Below are 16,867 nucleotides of genomic sequence, written 5' to 3'. Positions count from 1 at the left end.
TTCATACATTCATCGTTGAGTAAAGGGAGAAGCGAAGATGTCTTCAGTATCAGGATTGCCGACTCCGCAGGCCTCTGATACCCTAGATCTTTTACCTCAATTTCTGGATATCCTTCGGTCCTCTTCACCCAATTCTATCCCTCCACAAACCCTCTTGGGCGCAATAACGCATTTCCTATCGCAACTCGAGCCGCCCTATCTAGAGGAGTTTACACAAGCCCTCATATGCTCACCATCGATATGGCGAAACGCAGATATCAATAGATCTGATTTACGCAACGCATTAAGACTTAGCGTATCAAGCAAGATCAACAAGATCAGTCAAGATACAAGAAATGTATACTTTGCTGATTCCCGTAAAAGAAGAAAAGCTCGAGAATGGCTGGACTGTTTGAACAAGGTATCTAGCGACTCGGAAAACACTTCTCGAAAACTTGATTTGTATTTAGGGCTATTGCAAGGGGTTAATGATGTCGAAGAGATAGATTGGGGAAAAGGGAAAGTCAAATTGGAAGAAGAAGTGGTAATGGCATTGTCGCAGGAACCTCAGAATCCTGTATTAGACGATAATCTAGCCATGTGTGCAGCCCTACCTTTGATAAATATTGATAGATTAAGGATACTTGACATACAGGTGAGTTCCCATCATATTGTTGTCGTATTGATAAAGCTAAGACAAACATAAGTCGATCGCCAACAACCTTGAATCTAGCATGTTGCGCCGGTTCAGACCGCAAGAAAATACTGCCTCGGCAGATCTCCCTGATTTTGCTAGAGCTTTAGGACGGTCGTTTGAGGTACTGCATTCTGGTGGACCATCAAGCCAAGAAAATGCTCGGCAAAGGATGATGAAGTTTTGCGAGAGAATAGAAGCGAGAGGGACTGAGATGGAGCGGGATTGGGAATTTCATAGTGAGAAATGTAAGTCAGCCGCATGTCCGAGCTTGTGCACACCAGCTAACTTCTCGACTTCAGCCGAAGATGCGAAATTCGAGATACACAGTTCAAATTTCGCTGCTTTCCTTGCAGTCGCTTCCACAATGATTGATATCCTACTCGCAGGTGACGTAACATCGAAAGTCGTGGACGCCTCTTCGATTGAGGTAGCTGTCCATATTCTGGCGGGGCTAACATCATTCGCCTACTTGACCGATGCAAGTGATGGCGGTTTCGAAGATTACTATAAAGTCTTTTACGGCTCATTAGATATCATATCTGCGCAAGAGGGGAACGAAGCTATCCGAACTCTATTTTCTAGTATAGCGCGAGGGAACAGATTGAACGATGGTAGAGCTGCATATGTGTTGGTGTTGGGCGACGAATTGATGAAACATCTTGCGAAGAAAGAGATTGACATGCTATTGACTCTTGCAGAAAGGTATGTCAGCTGGGGTGCGAGGTCTCCAACCCGAGAGCTGACCAATGTCATAGGCATATTTATCGACCAAAGCATAAAGCCAGCTTCGAAGCATCTCATGCTTTCTTGTTATCCCTCATCAAGTCTTCAGCGGACAGTCTGGAGAATGATCATTCACAAGCAGCGTTCTTCGATGCGATCTTACTTAATTACTTGAGTATTCTGAACAAAGTAGGTTTATCTTCGGCCACATGAACGGTCTCTCGCTAAATGGCTCGAATAGCAATACACTCACAAGGAAATCACCTCCGATCAATTCCGCCAAGCTTTCCTTATTCTTGTCGAGACATCATCAAAACGATCCTCTGCATCAGTCCAGCTGTGCATATCCTACTTGTTGGCTTTACCCACCGACAAGGAAATACGGCGCATTCGAGTTGACATCACACCTTACATCAATTCAGCAAACCTGCCACAGTACCTGGACAATCTAGCCCAAGCAATACTTTCCACGGAGAAATACTCGGAAGAAAGGACCGATTTGACCAAAGATGCTTTTGAGATGGTAGTGAAAGGCTTAAGCGATGCAGATAAGCAGGTCGGAATACAATGGTGGACTCGTTGGCGAGCCGAGTTTGTAGGCGGAAGGCGGAGCGATCCTGGGTTGATCAGAAGTAGGCTATAGGTCAAAGGAAAGAGGTTCCCAACATAGCTTCATATTTTGGGCAAGCATTGTACATCTGGATATTTAATCGGCTAAAAACGTTATTCAATCGCGGTCTCTTAAACTCTCAAGTGCATGCAAGTGCATTAATTCTTACCGGGTATACAAGCCATACAAATGAGATCTACTATGAGGCATACAAAATGTTCTTATTCTTCCTTATCATTCCAAATTACAATGATCACTCCGGCTGCACCTTCTTTTTGGATATCACTCATCAAACGATCTTTATATTGCAATCGTTTCTTTGGCAAATAACCTTTAATTTCCAAAATCATCTTATATTTCCCACCACGTGATCTTGCCATAATATCACGAATAAGCCATCCCATAGCATATCCTTTTGACCATTTATGAAGACCTTGAGCTGGTATAGTAATTTTTTCAATTGGTATACTACTTGATTTACCATTATAATTATATGATTTCCAAATAGGTCTTACTAAATAAGGAAATTCAAATTCATTTGTTTTAGTCCATTTAAAAATTATATTTGGCATTTTAGGAAAATTATATTTATTATTTTGTCTAAATTCATTATAATATTCAAACCAAATAGGATTTTTAGATTTCCAAATAAATTTTAAAGGTGAATTTTCAAAATTAATTAATAAACTTAATAATTTTTCTAAACATAAATCTAAACTTATAATATTTCTTTTAAATTTTTTATTATTAAAAATTTTATAATTATTTTCATTAAAATCTAAAAGATTATTATTTTCAATATAAAAATTAAATCCTTTTGTAGTTAAGTTTAATAATTTTAAATTTGATAATTGATTATTATATTTTAAAGGTAATTTTGAAAAAAATAAATTATAAAATTTTATATTTCTTAAGAATTTTAAATCAAATGTTAAATAAAGATATCTAATTTTAATTGCATCTTTATCTAAAGGTCTAGATAACCATAAATATAATTTTTCTGGTGAATCAAGTGAAAGTATTTCAGATGGATATGGTTTAATTGTACCATAAGGTTCATCAAACATGGTTTTAATTGAAGATTCGGAATCTGAATTGGAAACGTCGGTATCTTTAGAATTTTTGGAGTATTCGACACAACGTTTTAAGGTGTCCTTAAAGAGTGAAGAAACAAAGGTAATTGGTGTATAGAGGAATGACATTTTGAAGATAGTAGAAGTTGTTTTGATTATAATTGTTGGATTGGGTAAGATGAGATTCGTGTTTTATGAGTATATCAGAGATCAATTAAATAAGTTTGTTGTTTAGTTTGTTTGATTGGGAATATTTAGATGATGAGTATAGCAAGAATAGATGAGATGAGTGAATGAAGAGAAGAGAATCGAACAAAGTAGAAAAATTTAGCATCTTATATATCATGAAGTAGATCATCTTGTCATCTCATCTTCACTTTTGGGTTGGACATTGCCATAAGATCAGTACGTATTCCATCAGTAAAGTTCGGCTTACGCAGATGAGATCTTTGTCGTATATCATCGTTTACAAGGCAAGTCTCAGAAGAAACAGTAAGCGGAATGAAGACTTCGTCAATCGATTCGAACTGACAAGAACCTAGATTGTGGGGATGATCTAATCGTTTTGTTCCTAAGCTGAGTAAATACGCTACTTCTGTTGACGACGATCTTTCCAATTTATTCATGAGTGTAACCTTGAATTCGGTTCGTTTTGGATCGTAAGTTACCTATGAAGTTGTTTCAATAACAACCTTGGAAGTCGTATCTAATTAAACATGGCTAGGGAGATTTTGCCTTCGTCTTAACTCTTAGTAATCCCAAGTCGGCTTTGTTTACGTAATTGTATCTTAGGTTCATTCGGTCAAATGCGATACTATAGGACTCGTACTAGATTAACTGGAGTAATTCGACTAAGTGGTCAACTATCTTTTCTCTTTCATAATACAGTCTATTAAACCTTCATTCATCCTGGGAAGAGAAAGATGTCACAATCACCCCAATCATCTCAAACCATACCAAGTAGACCACGTACAACACGTCCAGATAGAAAATTAATTTTACCTGGACCAATAACTCGTTCAGCTAGAGCACAAGCTGCTTTACATCATCCTAAAGAAATACCTACATTAGAATTAGGTGGTAATAAAAGTTTATTTAAATCTTTCACATGTAAATTCTATTCTATTTATCTAAAGTCAATCTTTTATGTGAGATTCATTTGCTGAATTATGCCATATTCCTCATTGCGAATGTTAGCTCTTAATCCAAATACAAGGATTTTGTTTGGTGTTATAGTTGGTATAATTGGCGTAGCCGGATTAATGATTGATAGAAATGTTTTACAAGATGATAATTCAAAAGCTGAGAATACTGGTATTAGTGTAAGGATGGTAGATAGGAAATAAAGAAATTCGCTAGTCGTTCTTAAAATGACGCATCATACTTAATCTTGATTAGATTACAAAATATACCCCGCATCACGACTCTTCATACCATAGTGTCATCAAACGGAAATTGAAGTTGAAGAATATGTACAACAAGATAGATTATGCATTGCATTATACATTTCCTTCTTATAATCTATCGATTAACCTTCTTACGATATATATCCTTCTTTCGATCTATCATCCTTCCAATTCCCTCCTTATTCTTTCTCTAACTTCCCTTAATCCACCTCCCCTTCTCACTCTTCCGGGACTAGCAGGTCCAGCCAATTCAGCATTGTTGGTTCTTCCAGGAGTTGAAGGAGAAGAAGGCGCCAATCTACCTGGAATCGCTGGAGGGGGTTGGGCGATAGTAATCGATGATCCAGGTGAAGGAGGTGCAGTACTGATACTACCTGAAGGCATTTCTAACCATTCTTGTTTTCCAATCTGTTTGATATTCAAGAAGAACGGACATAATTCAGTCAAAAGTTGTAAAGATGATTGCGCTTCCGCTAATACCAGATATACTGTCAGCCAATGAAGGAACAAATTTGAAATTGAAAATGACATACCCGATGAAATAGGAGTTTTCGAGCTTTTAACAATCACATCTGCTACTTCGTTCATTGGTATAACCTTTCTTCGACCCCTTGGAGCGGAAGGTAGAGTACTTGGGCCAGGCGAGGGAGCAGAAAACATCCTAAATAGGTGTGAGTCAGTTTGGCTAATCGAGAATCTAAGCTTTCGAGGGATTACACTCACATCCATATACCCTCCGCTATGTTCTCAAGTCTACTTAACGTTGAACGCCTTTTCAACTCCTCATGTTGTCCTGCAGCTGATAACGACCCCGATCGCTTGAATCCTCCAGCTGATGAACCCAGAGTGGCTGGCACTTTGCCCGTTTCTGAACGAGCTTTTATCTATGCAAGTAACAAATACAAATCAGCTAAATCTTGGGATATAGAAATCAAAACGGCTCACTCTCTCCATCATAGCCTGCCGCCTTTGGTCCACTGATCCAGGTCTGATTACTTTCACTTTCTTCTCGTCCGGCTTTTCGATCAATTCAAATGGATCAGACAGTCCTGCTGTCTTCGGAGAGTCCGTAGAAGGTCTGGTATGTGCCTTTTGCGGTGTTAGTGTGGTAGACGGGGAAGAGAAAGTTGAGAAGAGGTTCGCAGCTGGTAAGAGAGTTGAAGATGGCAAATGAGGTAAAGGTAAAACTGGTATTGGGGGTATAGTTGACCTAGTGGAGTTTTCGGAAGTTGTAGGTGTCGGCAGTATCGATTTAGCAGGTGGCTACAAGCATCATCGTCAGCTTCCTTGCAATCACTGTATCCGTTGATGCGACTCACCTCGTAACCCCCATTGAATTCAACCCATTGCTCTAACCTCTCTCTGAAAATATCATGTCGTACTTCGCCATTTGTATTCCACCTTCCAACTGCTCCCATACCACCACCTTGACCTTTATTACCTATACCTCCTTCCGCACCACCATGAAGTACTTGTCTTGTCTCGCCTTTACGCAGTTCTAGATCAATTCCTATTCCATGTGTATAAACTCGTCTACCTGTATGAGGATCTAACGTTCTTGTAGGGGTTATAAGATAACTCAAGCCATTTACTTCGCCAGTTCCTAAATTGGATGCAGTTGGCACGAGGAAAGGATTATCTTCATCTATCATAGCTTGTTTATTTTTCTCGCTAACTGCTTTATTATCAGGTAAAGCTTTTCCATCCCATGTCCATACCCATGCTAATCTACCTAATTCTTGAAGACCAAATCTTCTACCGGAAGTGCGTTCAACAGTCTCTTTGATAGCCAAGAAATTGGTCAAATTGGGTAAAGCTACACTTGTAGCTGACGGAGGGTGTGGTGGTAGTATTGGAGGATGAGTGGCGATGTAAAGAGATAAAGCGAGATTGAACGAGTGGTGTATATTAAGGAGAGTTTGAAGATGTGGTGGAAGCTCGGTTGATACTTGCTTAGATGGACCAGCAATGGGCAAATCCTCTTCTGGAAAAACTGGCTCAACATATTTAAATTTTCGTGTTCGAGTATGAGGAGGGGTTGGAAATGGTACTAAGGGTGGATTGGGTGTTGGGGGACTGTACAAAGGAACAAGTATCGTCAGCTCACAACACAATATTGGGGAAAACGAGTCAATTATAGCTTACCCCTGTTTACTTTTCGTCCTCACAGTAAGGGGTGTCTCTTCGCCATTGCTCAATTTTCTCTTCCTTGGTGTTGAAGTTGTTGATGACATCGTAGATTGATTATAATTATACAGTATATTTATGATAACGGGCCAGCCGATTTTGTGTTTATATCTCCGACAAGCAACGATTCTGTATGCCTTACGCAGCAAGACTAGTAACCAGACACACACCTACAAGGTGATAAGGTATGATAAGATACGATGATGTCAAGAAAGAGATGTTAATTGCAAAGTGAAAATTGAGATAGCGATAAAGTTGATGAATGATATTGTCAAGGTGGCTTGTTGATGAACATTCCCTTTCAACCAACATTTTATATATAACCTTAAACCCTGAATTCCTCATGTTTGTTAGTTTGATCGCGTTCCTTAAATACACGTGGGAATTCGGAGTTTTACATGAACTCCATAGTATAATATTGATTTTTGTGAATGATTTCCTGTTAAGCACTCTTTGAATATTATAATCGTTTTCACTTTCAGATAGATATATACGCAAAACAAACATTTTTATTTCTTGCACAGCACCATCATGTCATCCACCAATGCTGAAGCTTCCTCCTCCACAAGTGCAGTAATTGTCTCTGTCGCTGCTTCGAGAAATGGTAGAACACCTGGAAAGGCTCATAAAGGTGAAAAGACAGCTGTAAAACGAAGTTATATCTCCAATTCAGTTAAGACACCTTTTGAAAAAAGAAGAGAACAAGATAAAGCTAAAGCTGCTATGAAAGCTGTGGAGCAAGAGCTTAAAGATGATAAACAGGCAAATCACGATAAGTGAGTTCTTCCTGATGATTGGTGAAGAAAACGATATCATCGAAGCTGATAATAACCTTTTTGCATTGTAGGAAAGTGTCTATCATCAAAGAACGAAGAGAAAGAGCTGCTGAAAAACAAAGAATGGAGGAAATGAAAGCTAAGATGAGCGCTAAGAAATTACAAAGGATGAAAAAGGTATGTTTTATTGGTCTCAAGTCACTTCGTTCCTCATCAGTATTATTCTTTTGAATACTACCGTCTCATTATTGCTTGAGCTGAAGCGATATACAATTTGTACTGACTGCTCATTTGATTTACAGAGACAAGGAAGAAGCAAGAAGATCAGCGGATAAGCGGAAGTTTCTCGCATTCTCTATTAGGGAAATGCATTCATTGTAATATCACGAAGAAGCTGTACAATATGTATAATATGCATTCTATACCCCTTGAACCCAAGTGAACACCCTCAATGAGTAATATCAACCTTTCCTAACATGAACGTCCCTTGGATAACCCTTTCAATGAAACAAAAATGTCCGGTCTGAAATCAAGTAGTTTTGAAAGATTGGCTCAGCCATATCGGTATGATGTGATCTATTATCAGGTCAATGCATTTAACAGATCACCATCGGCATAATGAGACTAATTTACCAGGAACAATCATCATCAAAATCAAAATGGTAAAGCCCAAAGTAATGAATACCAAACAGAAAAACATCAATCCAGTATGTTGAAATCTACGTAATGATCTTGATCTAAGAGATTCTCTATCCCACAATTCACCCAATTCACGCACAGGGCTTGGATTGACCAACGAGGATTAAGCATGAGAGGTGAATTAAGAATTGCTGATAATAATTCTGAACGGGTTTGTCTAGTCTTCATTATTGGATTCGATAATGTAGAGGTGTAATTTATCATTAGCTTGAAATTTCTAAGCGTATCTGGAGGTGGAGGGATTAATATATGTAGATCCCTTGGTCTTCTTCTAGTTCTTGGCCTAGGTGCTGGTAGTTTTTGGCAACATGAAGAAGGTTTAGATATAGGAATGTCAGTCATGATGGGTGTAATTGGATTTTCTCCAAAGAGATGTAGAGGAGATCGCGAGAGAAAGTAATTGGATCTCGATGACATTGTGCCTTCAATGTTACGTTGAGTGAGATGAATCTAAACGTATTGACGAAGTAATCCGGTAGATATTAGGCAAATCAATTTAATGCGATAAAGATATTCTCAATACTCATTGGCCATTTGAAGTCGCTGTAGTAGCCTTTTATACTTGATGAGTCTGGATTATTGATCCCATTTCAAGGATATCCTTCCACAACGCTAAAACACAACACGGATCTCTTCGCCATACACTCTATGTGTATCGCTAGTCGTCAAGGTACCGTACTGAATAATTCGAGGAAGTCAAAGCGCCCCTAGTGACTGGTAAAACCATGATCAAGCTTGTCATAGAGCTTGACAGCTTCTTGTATATGATAATTAATGTTGATTATAGATCGTTCGAATGTGCTTACGACCGTGAGTTATTCTCGAATAGTCAAATAATCGTTCTAGCCTTAAAATGAAATATATGCATGCCGTATGCCTTCCTACTTTGTCGATCTTTACGAAATATCCCACCTTTGTTGAGATGAGATTTGTCTAAAAGATTGGGGCAAAAGGAGCTCCGTCGTTTACGACGATCAATAGTCAAACTCCGCCTTATCGGCTAAGAAAGAAATAAACAACAAATCACTATCCGATTCCAGGTTTGAAATTCTTCTATTTTGACTGTTTCCAGAACCCTGTTTACGGGACGGTTAAACCTATATAAAGTTACGTTAACTTCTCTTGAATCTTTCAATTGCTAGACCGGTACCTACCGCCATTGACGTTGTCATCTAGTTATAAACCCTATTTAGCTCCGGATTTTGCATTTCGAAATACCTAAACCTATCAACTTCAAGCATATGACGCCAGCAGGAAGATCTACTTGGCATAGCTGGAGTGATCGGGTGTACGTCCCGTAGATGCTGTCCACGCTTCTTGTCTCTGATTTTATGTATGACCAGGTGGGACAGACTACACTTTCAAAGCGTTCACTGAGTTGGACGTAGATCGCATACCAAGACGCTATACTCAGCAAATATATGTATGTTGTGAATACTCAGGATTGTTATTAGGCCTTAATGCTAAGGTTACTACCTGAAATGTAATCTGATTGCTAGATCAAAATTTAGAAGCAGTATCATCCATCACTCGAGTGATAGAACAGATCAATCTACAATCCTGTTCCTTGGATACTTGTTTTAACCAATTACATGGCATTTTCAATAGGACAGTCGAAAAGAAGGTTATTTTCCTAACCCTTATTAATACCTTTCAAACTGAGATTCCAAATGGTATATACAACGTATAATTTTTACCCAAATAAGTGGGAAAGTGGCTACTTTAAAGTAATGATCGCGTCCTCCGGAGATTTAATTGGTGTATATTCAGCAAAACCCTCCGAATAGGCATTTTTTCTATTCTATCCTCACGTAATTAATCATTTTCAACCATTTATGATCTCAAGGTTTGATGGGGACGATCTAGTTTTTCTTCGCAGCAGAATTCAAGGATGAGCAAGTGGATATCGGTCATCTACGATTTCTTTTTACTTTGATGTGTATTCATACATCAAATACATAATTTCTGTCCTGTAGCATAGCTTACATCAAATAACTTTTATAATCATTTAATCATTCGGCCGCCTTATACCGTTTACATCATTAGAAAAACGGTCAAAATTCATCGCGTTTTTTCTTTTTTCTTTTTCCTGGTTTATGTCTCAATTGAATTTCCCACGTTTAAGAAAAGATTTTTTATATACGTACGCCCAATCCCAACTCGACCTACGCTGTTTAAACTATTCAACAATACACTTAGGAACGTAGTTTGTGTAGATCATTAGATTATAGGAAAAGGACATCCGATATGTACCGATTTTGAATTCATAATTTTCGTATCCCCCCCTTCGCCCCCTTTTTTACCCCATTTCTTTCTATTCCGAGACGCAAAATATTATCAACTCTTCAAATTGAATCCGGGGGTTAAATATTAGTCTTTAGTGGTGTGGTAAAATACAATAAGAAGACAAGATCATTCCCTTCACACGCTAAATATCTTTAGTTTTTTTGTCCTTATCAACGAAACCGCCGGCTTTCACCGATTTTTCTTTTCAAAGAAGCAAAATAAAGCAGACATCATCGCCAAGATTCACACGTATCGTAGTCTCACCATTCATCAAGCATAGGTGGTTCGGGTGATAATACAAGAAAGAAAGAAATATCTACGCGGATATGGATGTACTTAGATTTGATATTCATTTTAGCTTACATCATCATATTTGAAACCTGAAGGGAAAAGGAATAATTCGTGAGAAACAAGCTCCACGAGGAACAGCGCAAAGAGATATCTAAGCTAGATAAATTTATCACTTGGAATATCTGAGATAAAGTTTAACACTGCATTGCTTAAAGCACATCTTTACTCGATTTATAGCGATTAAATTGTAAAATTTAACTTAGAAATCATTGTAATTCAATCAAGTTATTATTGTATAATCGTTTATATCACAATCCACACGATTTCAGCAATAACGAAAAAAAGAGATCAGTGGCCTATTTTTACACAAGATATTTGGTTAACTGTATCCAAAAGTGAAATTAGATAAATAGGATACAAGATTACACCCCACTAAAAACAGAGAGGGATCCCCAATCTTCCCCAGTCCAAATTTGAATTGACTCAATATTCGAAAGTGAACCATCAATTCAGATCATATATTCCCCATTTCCCGTTAGTCTGGATTTGGTCATTGGGCACTTTGCGGAGAAGATTATAGCTCTTCCTTCATTTAGACATTGTTTGCTTGGAATCAGGTTATTACCCAAGTTGTTAGATACTGCCCGAGACACCTTATTTGTCAAGAAACATAGTTTACAAATCAAGGAGAATTTGGGAAGGTCATATGGTCTAATTCGAGTCCATTCAGATATTTGTGAGTATCTCTTTCGTTTTTAGTAATCCTCATTTCCACCTACGCGGAGCTTTCTTTCAGTGCACTTGTTCTTTCGGGAAACCTTCGATTGTTGGTATCATCTTCAGTCTTGACCTGCCTCCTCCTTGTTTTTCTTTCCTTTCTATACTCCATCTCCGTTCATTGTTATCAACCAACCTTACCATTCTCATCGCTTCAATACCTGACACGCTCTTTCATACCACGCTCGTTTCAAGACTTGGTGCTGGACATCATCATACCAGGCGTGCCAAGAGGAGAAGTGTTAATCGGGTCCAACAATCCTATTCATTCGCTTCCTGCCTATACCGACATTTGCATATACATTACGACCGCAAAAGTGTTTCTTTTGCTGCTCATCGTCTACCAACCGTGTTCTCTACGAAATTTCTTCCCCAACACTGCAGGTATACACATACAGCTCCTCCAACCCCTTCTCAAATATTAAATAACCCTTCTTCTGCTTAGATACTTCCGCCTTCTCAACTTTCTTTGGCGAGATATATCATTCAACTATTTTGACTCCCAGTTAGCTGTGTAAAAGACGTTCTCCACATCGTATGTTTGTGTCCACTTTATGGAATCTATTACATATTCCCAGATCTCATCTTACAGATTTGTTGAAAGTCCTTTGATCTAATTCATCCAGAAGGAATCCCTTTGACCTACACTCTGCTTTTTGCTGTCCTTGCATACACATCTCGGGTGATTCCCTTTACTCCATTTGTTTGTGATCTTTTCATTTTTGAGCACGAGCCTTGACAATCATCCGTTGGGTTCGGTCATTTACATCTACGTCACTCTGTTGATTATTTCCTTTTTTACCATCAACCGCGTTTGAAATAATAAATAAAAAAGAAATCGAGCTGATAAACATCTCTCTCTTTTTAATCTCTTTACATACGACATTTCAATATGGTTCGATCAACCGTCTAATATCGATACATCTTGAATATTGCGTCCTTTCAACAATTTGACGATTATTATAACGACACTTTTCCTCTTCCATCCGGGCGTTTAGCAGGTTCTCGAATATTACCAACGAGGATTTTACATCGTCTGTACTGGCCAATAGTGAGTACCCAATCTTTTCTTGTCTTGGTCGACCCAAATTTCCAACGGATCCACTCCAAGTCTTTGCCCCCATCTCATCCCAGGCCTTACTTCTTGTTTTTTCCTTCTTTCGAATATCAGGTATTACTTCTCACCTTCTTGATAATTCCCACGCACAGACTTTTGGCACGTCGTTTTCTACAAATCCTTCCTTGGTCTGTATGAACGCCATCATCATTAATCCCAAGACAAGCTATTTCGTTCCTACATGCTCCACCTCTTGTTGTCAACTACTCGTCGGCAAAGGAAATTTTTGAACGATTTCGCCGATCACACCTTCATCTTCTTTGTCTTTTACCACTAAGCTTTTTAGCTTGTGTGTCCTCATACTTCTTATCTGAAGGCAAAGGGATTTATCCCTTTAAATGGCCCCCATTATCTTCATAATAGGTGATCGGTCTCTCCCTTTGACAATCTCACACTCTCTCTTTCCTTTCATTCTTTCACTTAACAATGAAAGAAAGGTCTGGCTATCACACCTTAATTCCTTTCTCGATATGACCCCTTACGATATGATTTGACTCGAGTTTCTCCCTCATCTGACTTACACGCAGTATGTGTACGACCGCTACCTTCCTGACCTGCAGGAAAGCTTCTTTTACTCTGTATGATAATCAATCAGATCTTCATTCTTCTCTTCCCCAAGACACACCTGACTAGATCCAAGATACGTCACCCTATGATTTCTTTCGTTCTGACAAGACCTGATTCTTCGTTTGTCGTCGTTCTCTTTCTGCCTCACCACGATCCGTTGTTTTTTGGTGGTTTCGTTTCATCTGCTGATTGAAAGTCTCTCTATTTTTAGTACCAAAGCGATCACGATGCCTTACGCCGAACCAACAACACCTCCAGTATCTTCCCCGGTGAAGGAACACCCCTTCCACTTCCATCGAAAGGGTCACACCACTCCGCCAAGGCATATTGAGGATGTTGATACAGGAGCAAGCTCATCGACAGGACCTATGCCTGGCATTCCTCGTAGATCATCATCTTCTGGTACTTCAACGCCCCGCCGCGGAGTCCTGGAAACTATATCTCGAGCAACGCAAGGTGTCCACTCGCAAACATTTCCTATATCTCGACCGATGGAAGGTCTACCTCGAAGATCGCCATCATCCTCTGGTCCTAGTACGATACATGTATCAGGCCTCCCACCAGCCGAAAGCAGTTCGCTTGGTCTCAAACTTCATCCCAGTCCTGTGAAACAACCTCTCCTCCACCGAGCCGTCCGGGATTCGATAGTATCCACGTCGACAGATGGCTCGTCTCTTCCATCCACGCCGAGGGATGATCATGCAGCCTTACCAGTTCAGATACATGATCCCGCACAGAATGGGGAATCTTCCGTTCCCTTCCCCTCCTTCGATCCAGAATTCAAACCACCGCCGCGTCCATCAGCTTCTCGAGGGTTGTTATCGCCTCCCGGCCGACCAACGCTAGCTAATATGAGAAGATCGTCTGCTGGCCATGTACGTGGTGGACAAAGCTCAACCGGATCCCTGCAAATCACTTTCCCACCTTCGGCATCACATTCAAACCAATCGACACCGAGAGGTGGTAGCTCCACAGATTTACTTCGACCTGTCAGTATGATTCGAAAAAAGTCTGGCGAGATTGTCAAACCATCGCTGAAACAGCGCTCAATGTCGACACCCGATCTCACTCGACAAGCTCACGAATCGCCAACCGAAGAGGACGATGAATCTCGTTTCGGCGAGGAACGATCAAAGAGTGTCAGATTCGCGGATACCTCTGAAGGCGATGCGAAGGCGTTAGAGAGCGTGGTATTGTTCTTGAGAGAACAAAAAGTAACAGCTATTGGTAAAGCTGCAGATTCTGAAAATGGAGCGTACACGGAAACCGAGACTGAGAACGACACGGATACGGACTTTGTGCAATTTAGAACTCGTCGGAATGCGGCTGCTAAAGCGGCTGATGAAAATGGGTCAATACAACTCGAAGGCGGAAGCAGGATACCTAGGAAACGAACGGACTTCTCACCCGATGCCAGAGGCAGTCTGCTGGGAGAGAATGTGATGCTGGAGAGGATCGAGCTGCAATCTGGCTTAGGACCTTTGTGTATGAGAGGAAGTGTCATCGCTAGAAACATTTCTTTTCAGAAATGGGTCGCCGTGAGATTTACCTTGGATCATTGGCAGTGAGTGTTTCTCTTGTATCATTCCGAAGGGTGTTTTTCTGACGATCCTGTTCAGAACCGTCTCGGAAGTCTCTGGTACCCACGTCTGTCATATCCCTGCCACAACTACCGGTGACGAAGGATGGGACAGGTTCAGTTTTTCCATTAAACTCGACGATTACAAACGAAAATTGGACGAACGACAACTGATACTATGTGTGCACTATTCGGTACACGGACAAGATTGGTGGGATTCAAATGACGGGATGAACTACAATTTTACATTCAAGAAATCAATGCCTAAACGTCTCACTCGAACCTCTGGTCCTGCATCTCTTGGCAGCGGCGCTGATTCGCCTCTCGGAGATAGCACTTTACCAGGTCTGCGGAAAAGTCACGCTCCGGCTCCATCTGCCAACATCAACAAAGCTTTCGGCGCTCCGTCATCTGGTCCTGCTAATTGGATGTTCCCCAAATTATCTCAGCGAATAAACCGCGAAACTCCGTCTAGACCAGACTCGCCCATGCAAACTCCGCCTCCAAACTCGTTCAAACCTCCGCCTCCACCTTCTACATACGCCCACCTCACCCTTGCCAAATATTGTGCCCCCTCTCCACCTCAATCCCCACTAAAGGATATGTCTCCCACCATGCCCAATATCGTTAGCCCAGAGCCATACGATCCCGTGGAACTACAACGAAGGACAAGCATGAATGTTGTTAACGGAAATTATGCTACTTTGTTGAGTCCTGATGCTGGTCACGAAAGGAGATCAAGCTGGAACGGAGATAACAGCAGCTGGGATTCATTCGCTCAAGCGAAAGGGAATCACGAATCCCCCACCAAGCCATCGAGCGGCGACGCGACACCCACAGGTCATAGATCTCCTCAAGTCGCAGCTGAGGAATCGGATGTCACACCAGAGCACAGGCCTCTCACTCTCAAGCGATCAACAGGGGATCTGCGAAAATTAATGCAAGAGGCTGAAGACCGCGACAACGGGTTGATGACCCCGCCTTCATCGAATTTATCTTCTCCACCCACACCTACTCACACAGGCCTTCCTGCTGTTCCAATGTCGCCCTCTCCTTCAGCCTCTACTGGTGAATCATCTCCCGTCGAAACATTAAGTAACGAGTCAACACCTGATTTGGCTGCTTTGAACATTGAGGTGGACCCCGAAAAGAAAATGATCCGCAATGAGAGTTATCAGAATTTCGTAAGTCATTTTCTGCTACTTTTTCTCGCGGCATCAGTTGACATCCCTTATTGTATAGCTCGACAAATTTTGTTTCTTCCAGTCCCCAAGAATGACCCCAAACGAGATCGATACGGTACACCGACCATCGTACATCAATGTCTCAGGCGACAATTCACCAAAGGGCTTCCCATTCTATGGTAATACCAATGACCACAACTCGCCGAGAAACACACCTACTCCTACTAGGCAATACAATTCTGCTCAGGATGCTTTTGGCTTCAGCGCTACTTCTAAAGCTCACAGTCCTAGACCGCAACATAAGCCGCTTGATTCACCTCGGGGTAATCCTCTACCTCAATTAGTGCCTGGATTTCACGCTTCGCCTGCCGACACCAGAGCTTGGGCCCAGCAGGTAAACAGCAACGCGTCATCTCCTTCACTCACCGCTGCGAAATAGACGGAGCAAATGAGAGATATCATTCATTATCTTCTGGCTTCTCGTGCCAGCTAATCGCTTATTGCAATCGCCTCATATCGCTCTTTCAACTATGTAAAATTAAACCACCCTATACGCTCTGGCGTAAACTTTCCTGTTTGTTGAAAATAGATAAACTGTTTTCCTCAATTTCCCTCATCTAGATACCAATTGTTTCTACCTGTTTTCATTTATCATTCATCATCGTCATCAACATGTAACGCCTCCGGCCGGGTTTCAATCCAGTCAAATCGAGGTATGTAGCTTATGTCTGTTTACATCATTGGTTCAACATGTATATACGTTTTTTCCTCGACTCTTGTAAATCATTTTAGACTTTTCTCCATATACATGCTTTGTACATAATCTGGAATGATAAGATTGGCGGAAGACGAGGGAAGGGTGTGTATGCAAATGTTTGATTGGACGACGTAGCATTGTCTCTGAACTCGAGAGCAA

General features: G+C 40.6%; 7 protein-coding genes across 7 annotated transcripts; 4 read left to right on the top strand and 3 right to left on the bottom strand.

Moving 5' to 3' along the window:
- Positions 1-37: 37 nt before the first annotated feature.
- Positions 38-2,042, top strand: I206_107476 (uncharacterized protein; the record flags this gene model as incomplete). Its single annotated transcript, XM_070203526.1, has 5 exons — positions 38-634; positions 687-921; positions 976-1,378; positions 1,432-1,588; positions 1,641-2,042. The coding sequence occupies 5 exons, from the start codon at positions 38-40 to the stop codon at positions 2,040-2,042; spliced, it is 1,794 nt and encodes a 597-aa protein (XP_070059627.1).
- Positions 2,043-2,230: 188 nt separating this feature from the next.
- Positions 2,231-3,211, bottom strand: I206_107475 (uncharacterized protein; the record flags this gene model as incomplete). Its single annotated transcript, XM_019157518.1, has 1 exon — positions 2,231-3,211. The coding sequence occupies one exon, from the start codon at positions 3,209-3,211 to the stop codon at positions 2,231-2,233; it is 981 nt and encodes a 326-aa protein (XP_019009158.1).
- A 794-nt stretch (positions 3,212-4,005) lies between these two features.
- I206_107474 (uncharacterized protein) lies at positions 4,006-4,428 on the top strand (the record flags this gene model as incomplete). Its single annotated transcript, XM_019157517.1, has 2 exons — positions 4,006-4,192; positions 4,280-4,428. The coding sequence occupies 2 exons, from the start codon at positions 4,006-4,008 to the stop codon at positions 4,426-4,428; spliced, it is 336 nt and encodes a 111-aa protein (XP_019009157.1).
- A 219-nt stretch (positions 4,429-4,647) lies between these two features.
- On the bottom strand, positions 4,648-6,722 carry I206_107473 (uncharacterized protein; the record flags this gene model as incomplete). Its single annotated transcript, XM_019157516.1, has 6 exons — positions 4,648-4,961; positions 5,022-5,149; positions 5,212-5,372; positions 5,434-5,751; positions 5,808-6,564; positions 6,634-6,722. 6 exons carry the CDS (start codon positions 6,720-6,722, stop codon positions 4,648-4,650), a joined length of 1,767 nt encoding a protein of 588 aa, XP_019009156.1.
- A 484-nt stretch (positions 6,723-7,206) lies between these two features.
- Positions 7,207-7,786, top strand: I206_107472 (uncharacterized protein; the record flags this gene model as incomplete). Its single annotated transcript, XM_019157515.1, has 3 exons — positions 7,207-7,451; positions 7,523-7,628; positions 7,754-7,786. The coding sequence occupies 3 exons, from the start codon at positions 7,207-7,209 to the stop codon at positions 7,784-7,786; spliced, it is 384 nt and encodes a 127-aa protein (XP_019009155.1).
- A 364-nt stretch (positions 7,787-8,150) lies between these two features.
- On the bottom strand, positions 8,151-8,567 carry I206_107471 (uncharacterized protein; the record flags this gene model as incomplete). The annotated part of the gene is made up of 1 exon (XM_019157514.1): positions 8,151-8,567. One exon carries the CDS (start codon positions 8,565-8,567, stop codon positions 8,151-8,153), a length of 417 nt encoding a protein of 138 aa, XP_019009154.1.
- A 4,848-nt stretch (positions 8,568-13,415) lies between these two features.
- Positions 13,416-16,390, top strand: I206_107470 (uncharacterized protein; the record flags this gene model as incomplete). The annotated part of the gene is made up of 3 exons (XM_019157513.1): positions 13,416-14,752; positions 14,808-15,951; positions 16,010-16,390. The coding sequence occupies 3 exons, from the start codon at positions 13,416-13,418 to the stop codon at positions 16,388-16,390; spliced, it is 2,862 nt and encodes a 953-aa protein (XP_019009153.1).
- Between the last annotated feature and the right edge of the window lie 477 nt (positions 16,391-16,867).

The sequence above is a fragment of the Kwoniella pini genome, chromosome 11 (assembly GCF_000512605.2).
Source record: "Kwoniella pini CBS 10737 chromosome 11, complete sequence".
NCBI lineage: Eukaryota > Fungi > Basidiomycota > Tremellomycetes > Tremellales > Cryptococcaceae > Kwoniella > Kwoniella pini.
The sequence above is the reverse complement of the archived record's forward strand: the minus strand, read 5'-3'. Positions and strand labels throughout refer to the sequence as shown.